Source organism: Nicotiana sylvestris, chromosome 5 (assembly GCF_000393655.2).
Source record: "Nicotiana sylvestris chromosome 5, ASM39365v2, whole genome shotgun sequence".
Classification (NCBI taxonomy): Eukaryota; Viridiplantae; Streptophyta; class Magnoliopsida; order Solanales; family Solanaceae; genus Nicotiana; species Nicotiana sylvestris.
The window spans coordinates 160,133,556-160,140,582 of record NC_091061.1 but is presented as its reverse complement, the minus strand read 5'-3'; the positions used below and the strand labels follow the sequence as shown (position 1 = coordinate 160,140,582).

General features: G+C 35.6%; 1 protein-coding gene across 2 annotated transcripts; it reads right to left on the bottom strand.

Moving 5' to 3' along the window:
- Positions 1-359: 359 nt before the first annotated feature.
- Positions 360-6,355, bottom strand: LOC104223517 (uncharacterized). 2 transcript variants are annotated; one of them, XM_009774972.2, is made up of 15 exons: positions 6,247-6,355; positions 5,811-6,038; positions 4,129-4,240; positions 3,837-3,949; positions 3,621-3,743; positions 3,355-3,527; positions 3,135-3,210; positions 2,877-2,963; positions 2,270-2,350; positions 2,153-2,185; positions 1,662-1,715; positions 1,379-1,420; positions 988-1,066; positions 836-906; positions 360-748 (listed from the first exon to the last, which is right to left on the bottom strand). In XM_009774972.2, the coding sequence occupies exons 2-15, from the start codon at positions 5,988-5,990 to the stop codon at positions 647-649; spliced, it is 1,326 nt and encodes a 441-aa protein (XP_009773274.1). In that variant the 5' UTR covers positions 5,991-6,038; positions 6,247-6,355; the 3' UTR covers positions 360-646. The 2 variants fall into 2 exon arrangements, with proteins under 2 accessions (XP_009773274.1, XP_070001703.1); XM_070145602.1 differs by lacking the exon at positions 6,247-6,355 and adding an exon at positions 5,293-5,346 and having other exon boundaries at positions 5,811-5,933.
- Positions 6,356-7,027: the final 672 nt, after the last annotated feature.

Below are 7,027 nucleotides of genomic sequence, written 5' to 3'. Positions count from 1 at the left end.
TAGACTGTGATGCACCCTAAAAGTAGCATTTGAGCTCTAAATCTCATTTTGAATACAAAACAATTCCCATTTGGATCATATCTAGAGAATATAACTACTTCATTTCTAAACCTAATTTATTTTTGGATCTTTCAACTCTGTCATGAACAATGTATAGTAAGGTTAAGTATTTTTCTTTTTTTGATAACCGAAAAATCTCTGAGACCGGTAACACACAGTTCGAAACTCATTGCATAATGGGCCCCTCTCTATTCTTCTCCATCTTAATACCAAAATTTTGTCTTTGGCAAAGTTCGAAGCCGTTACATGCATCTAACCAACACATCACACAGTATATCCATGCTATTGTAAGCAACCTATTGAATTTACCAATATATCCATAATCCCATTTCCATGTAAAGTTGAGAGTACAAAGTACAAGCCAACATTTTAATTGAGACGAAAAAATGAAGAGATACATTGAAGAATAACCAAACAGATCAAATTAGATTTCAAGACTAATACACCTCTTCTAACCTAGATTAGACTTAGCTTCAAAAGATTTACAACTCTATCGTAGGAAGACTGGACTAATCGTCATTGTAAATGCAGCCTTCGGGGACTATAGCTTGGAAAATTTTGGTATAATGGTTACACGTCTTAAGTATCATGCCAAAAGTGGTGCTTCAATGTTCTCTGCATTTTCGTCGAAGGTCTTCTTTGATGGAGCCTCTACTTTTAGCATACAAGCATAATACAGTGAAACCACCTGCAGAATTTGTGTAAGTTAAAGCTTTCACAAGAACAGGTATGACATATGAAAAAGTCGCGGAAAGAAAGAAATAAAACAGCTTACCATGCATAAAGATGCACAAAGTATACTGAATCCTTTACAGTTGAAAGGTGCATCACGAGACAAAAACCACGCTGAAAGAACGTTATGTCAGTGATTAAACACAGTCGATTGAGATGTCTCTAAAAATTTTAAGCGCACCAAAGATGACTTACATGTCAATGGACTCATCACAATAGGAGATAACAAACTCGCGACTGACTGAACGCCAGCAATAAATCCCTGTGCTTTGCCCTGTAATAGGATTGAGAAGTTAGCAGGTGTTTATAAAAGGAGAAGTGAAAAAGGGATTGCTTCAATATAATGTCTTTAGACTTCAGCTTTCTAGCAAGCCACAACTACAAGTGTTTAGGTTGAAACTTTCCCATAATCCATAAGATAGAGATTTCGTTAAGGCAGATATTGGACAAAAAACACTGATTTGAGTTAGTCCATGATTTGATGGGATGTGTACGTGTTCCCTAAATTAGCATCTTTTTGCCCCTTGGTTTCAAAGCTGAAGCAGGGCATTGACTTTGGTAAAGCAAATCTCATTATTTCACTAACCTGATCTGCTGAAAGTGCCGCTTTGGATATAACAGCATAAGTCTGTCAGAAAGCAAAAAGGATAAGGGATTATTAAGAAGAAATCCTGGAAACAGCCTCTCTGCCCCTCGGGGTAGAGGTAAGGTCTGCGTACATATTACCCTCCCCAGACCCCACTTGTGGGATTACACTAGGTTGTTGTTGTTGTTGTTGTTGTTGTTGATTATTAAGAAGAAAATCAACAAGTATTAAGCTCTTCAACATAATATGAAATCATGGACAAAAGTTTGGAGAAATTACTCACAGAGGGTTTAACAAGGATGTAGATGACCCCAAAAGAAGCACTTAAGTATGGAACCTGTGTTAGCAAAGACAGTCAAATACGATATTTTATGCTTTGGTATCAGCAAAAACAAAAAGGGTAATAGAAACAGTTAAGCTTTGGGGGGAAGAGGAGGAGGGGATAAAAATGAGTATGAAGCTTTTGTTATATGCAATTAGTTACTTACACAAAACAGTTTGGTCTACTAGTGTATTTGAAAAATGCCACTTCATTTTACTCTCACATAAAAGGAGATCATATGAATTTATTCATTACCAAAGTCAAAATATCGGCATCCTTTCATGTCATTTTCTTCTTCTCTTATCAAAAACAATTTGCTAAGTTGTAGAAAGTCTACTAAAGAAAAGAGGATTTTTGTTGTGTAGATATGACCCTCAGGTCAGCATTTTCTCATTTTTAAGAGGCAATGTTCTGCTTTCAAACACATCTATCTTAAATAATTAGTAACATACCCAAGGTGCCCATGCTAATCCATAAAGCATTGCCTGCAAAACAAAGCGCATTAATAGGTTATTTTCCCTTTAGAATATGTGCCTGTTTTTGTCTTAAAATTAATCAAGGGAACTTACATAGGCTATTGATGAAAGCAAGGCCATGCAAAGTATCACTTTCTCCCCAAAAAGAGGATTTATAAGAGGAAGCACCACAATCTGGAAATATGAAATTACAAAGGTAAGCACAAAATAGAAATTTCACATAATGAAACTAGAGTTTGTACAGGATACACGGTGAACTAGCCAAAAATGCAGCAGATAAAAATACAGATTTCAGTGGGTCTGATCGACAAGAAAGACCTATTTAGGAGATAGCATAGAAGAGATATCTATGAGCTATTTAACAAGGACATGGAATATTGCGTCGAACATGAAACCAATATTCTGACATGGCATTTCCTTTGAAAGGTAGGACAAAGATAGTAGGACATTGTAATGCTTACTTTCATTATATCTTTGTGAGTACAAGATATGTGATCTCACCAATATTTTAGAATATATATCTATTTATGTACATATGAACAAAGAAATGTCTGCATATGACAAACACAAAAACTTGGCTAGATACATTTAATACAGAAAAGAGGTAAATGTATGGAATAGTCTGTTAAAGACGCACATAGCCGGAACGGTTTCAATATCTTTATCAAAAGGACATCTCAAGGCTCAATATTCTGATTACCTGCGAGACTATAGAACCGACTCCCACCATCATCAAAATTTCTGAGAACTGATTCTTGTTGAAGCCAAAAGCTGATTTCAGATAGTACTGCACAAATAAAACTAACGTACATGAATTTTCAATCATTACAGATAAAGTCGAGATTCACAGTGTAATCCCTTGAAAAGGCAACAAAGACTCATCAGTACTCATATTTTAAGGGTCCTGAAGGATGTACTAATATGGGACTGGGAAAATTGAAAGAAGCAGGTGACATACCAGCAAAACGCTGCTGATGCCGGACATTCCCAACTCATAGAAGAAAGAAACGAGAGAAATGCACTTCAGTGTTGGACTGAGAGCAATAAATGTCATTTAGAAAACACAAGGAAAGTGATACAAGATAACATTAATGAGCTAGTATTGGGAATCATTTGTGCGCCAAATCGACATGTGGTAGCAGAACCTGAAACGTAATGAAAGACACGTGCAAAATTACCTGCTAGTGACAATATTTGCAGCATATCTCATCGAATTATATCGTTCCTGAACAACCTTCAATGCCTTGCTCTTTACTGTCGAACTTTGGTTCACCTCTGTATTTGGACTTACAGTCTCTTCTAGAAACAGTATCATATAAATAGGAACAAAGATCAAGAGACCTATTGAAACCTGAACGGGAAAAATTCATTAGGAGAGCGGCGATATATAGCAATAGTAGAAACTATGGCTCGCAAAATTGGTCAAGCTATGGAACCAACATGCCTGGAAAATGTAGCCGACAGGAAGAAAACGTGCTAGGACATTCCCCATAACATGAGATGCAGAAAAAAGGCCTGTAATCCAACTAAAAACTGCTGCTCTACTACTCTCGTCAACAACATCTGCCTGAAAAAAGCAAAAGAAAACCTGCAGTTAGATTCTTGATAAATTAGGACAGGTTTAATGCCTGTCGGCAAAGTTACCAGATGAAAGTCCTACCGCATAAGCAACAGAGATGCAGAAAATGCTCCCTTGACTTATGATATAAGAAATTGTCCGCAAGACATAATAAGCATAGACAAATCCCTTTGACTTATTGATGGTGAGTAAACCTGGAATGTTAAAAGGAACAGAGAGACAGAAAGAATGAGCATTAATAACGGATAATAGCCATAGCAGAAAACTGTCAGTCGTACATAGAACAGTGACCCCAAATCTATATAGATACTACTATATTGTCTAAAGATGATATTTGTATATTACTGCGTAACATAAAAAATGCAATACATACCAAAAGGAATAATTGTTGTGGATATGGTGAGAAGAAGAAGCGGTTTACGCCCATACTCATCTGAAAGCTGACCTAGGATAGGAAGGACCAGCATCTTGAATATTCCAACAACCTGCATTTGCACAAAATTCCTTAAAGTCGGAGAATAGTTAAAAGCCATTGGGTAGGTACTGCACTTTCTATAAAATATTTACACTACCGGTTACAAAAAACCTTCTACCAGAACAAACCAAATTGAAGTGTACTGCTCAGTCTTTCCATCCCTAAGGAGTGGCAATGCCCAAAAGAAAAGTCAGTTTGCTTACAGGTTGGACCATCTCCTTATGCATATCACAATATTATATGGTGCAACAACATTTATCAATAAACAGCTTTAAAACAATGGAATCTGCAGAGGACGAATTTACATTTTATCAGTCCAAGCTTTCTTCTCCAGCGACCACTCTAAGTGGTTTTGTGCTAATACAGAAATTCAACTTTACTTTTGAAGGGAACTAATTCTGCCCGCCTTCTTAATCATAGCCATAATATTAGTATGTTCAACAAATTGTATTTCGAAATTCTAACTCCTAAGATCTATATCATTAGAATGACTGTAAACATAGGCTAAAAGCCAGAAGCCAAATTGAACTTCCAGCATATATAAACTATACAAATGAATATTTAATATAAAGATCAAAGTACTCCAAATACTTCTGAGGATATCTACAGAAGATTTAACTCCATGAGTAGAGCTGAAATTTCGTCGTTAGGAAGATATTTCAGCACATCTAAGAAGTTGGAAAAAAGTACCTAGAGTGGAACTTTTTTGCCAAAATCGACAGCTGAAAAAGAAACAGGTTACGTCACAGTTCCTTAAATGCAAGCAGTTCATGTTAAATGTCGACTTATACAATTTAGCTCACTCCCCTTTCTATTTGTTGAAATGAAAGTCTATCTTGATAATCTAAGAGCCATACATCCCTCAAAAATCACAATAGTATACTTCTATCGAAGCACTGACACAAAAAAAATTGTAGCTGAATAGTTCAATCTGAAGATGATATTACCACCACCACAACCACACACATTACTGCTCCATAGTAGTAATAACATTTAAATGAATAACTATTTTCAAAATATCCACAAATGAAACAAGTCGAGTACATAACAATTAACAAGTACCATAATGCAGTCCAGCCCAGTCCAGAGTTCAGCTTCTTTTTTCTAGTCAATATCCTATTTCCAAACATAAATCATAGAATTAAGTGTAGAAGATCTAATTAAGTAAATAAAAGTGTACTATCTCTAACAACTTAAGTTTTTAGATGTGGCAACACACGGCAACATGGTATGAGAGTGGCAGGGTCCTATGTTCAAATCTCTAACAGCTTAAGCTTTTATACGAGGTAAGTCACACAATTCAATATCAAGCACCGGAAAAAAAAAATCAAGCACTCACATAACAAAGAAACATTCTTTATGTCAAGATTTCTTAAAAAAAGCAGTCCAGTGCACTAAGCTCCCGCTATGCACGGGGATGGAGAAGGGCCGGACCACAAGGGTCTATTGTGGCAGCAACCTTACCAGTTACGCCAAGACTCCCTTCTCAAGAATCCTTAAGGGAAACAAAAAAAAACACAAAAGAAGATACTATGCACACAATAAAAGACCAGAAGAAGAATAAGTGGAAAATTCCATACTGTTTGTTGAACACCATTAATGTAAATAGCTTCAGAACAAGTGGAATTGCCAGGACAAAGAGCACTAGTTGTAACATCAACAAGCACTGAAACTGTCATCTCTTCAGCAATCCAGTGCACACATAGTGGCAACAACAAATGCAACAAAGGCTTCAATTTCTTCATACTCTCAAATCCCATCTTTTTTCCCTTTAATTTCAGCTCCCTCAATCTCAACACTTCAAGAAACTACACATTAAATTTAAGGGTAACTAATTTCTGTTATATAAAGACAAGATAACTATGATTTTTAATTAGCTTATCAAAAAGGGTGTCAGGGTATGACACAAGTCATGCTGTTATAGATGGGGTATAAAATTCAAGAATGACTTGATCTGGCTTTAAGTAGTTGTATATGATGCTTTAGGAGTAGTACGTTTGAGGATAAAACTCTTACCTGCCCGAAAGATTAAGGGTACACGGAGTTTGCACGTGTGGCCATTGGTTGAGCGTGTGTTCTGCTAATGTATTGTGTCCAAGGTGGACCATTTATGCAATAATAAATAATTAAATTAAAAGAGCATTGGATCAAGAGAGCGAGAAAGTGACAAAAATTGAAAGTGATACTATATAGTAGCGTGTTTAATTGTTTCTGGCATTAGCTTGGCTGCCGCACCCCTTTATTTTCTTTATTTTTTGAAAAATGTAATATTAGTAATTAATAATATTAGCAAATTAGTCGGTTGAAAAACAAGATTTAGAGTGATTCCTCACCTAGGGTTCCAGTGAAAAACTCACATGCTCATGTAAATGGTTGAATCCGACCTGCCCCTAAATCTAAATTGATCTAGCCATAGAATAGTGTTTTGATGCAAATTTTAAGTTTTAAAGATTAAATAATAATGCCTAAATATTTATTTTGTCTTTGAAAAGTTAGAAAAGTGAATTTTATGTACTTAAAAACTACTTATAAGCAATGGCGAATCTATATTCAACCCTATGAGTACTTAAGCACTAATATTTTTTAGCCAAACATTATATTTCTATGTTGGGAACTAGTAATTATATACAAAAATATTGATTGACCACCCAATCCTAAAAGTAAAAGTAGAGTTAAAGACTGATGAGCACCCGCAATTAAAAAATTCTGGATCTCCCTCTACTTATAAGCTAACTATATACAAATCTTTATAATACGCATTAAGTCATTAATATTAACCTGATAAAAATGGCGACTA

Bases quoted from the DNA above. Each gene is read 5' to 3' on its own strand.
- LOC104223517 (XM_009774972.2), bottom strand. From the start codon at position 5,990: ATGGGATTTGAGAGTATGAAGAAATTGAAGCCTTTGTTGCATTTGTTG. The intron at 2,351-2,876 runs GTAATCAGAATA...TCATATTTCCAG, and splicing joins TCGGTTCTATAGTCTCGCAG to ATTGTGGTGCTTCCTCTTAT. The intron at 1,421-1,661 runs GTGAGTAATTTC...GCTTTCTGACAG, and splicing joins ACATCCTTGTTAAACCCTCT to ACTTATGCTGTTATATCCAA.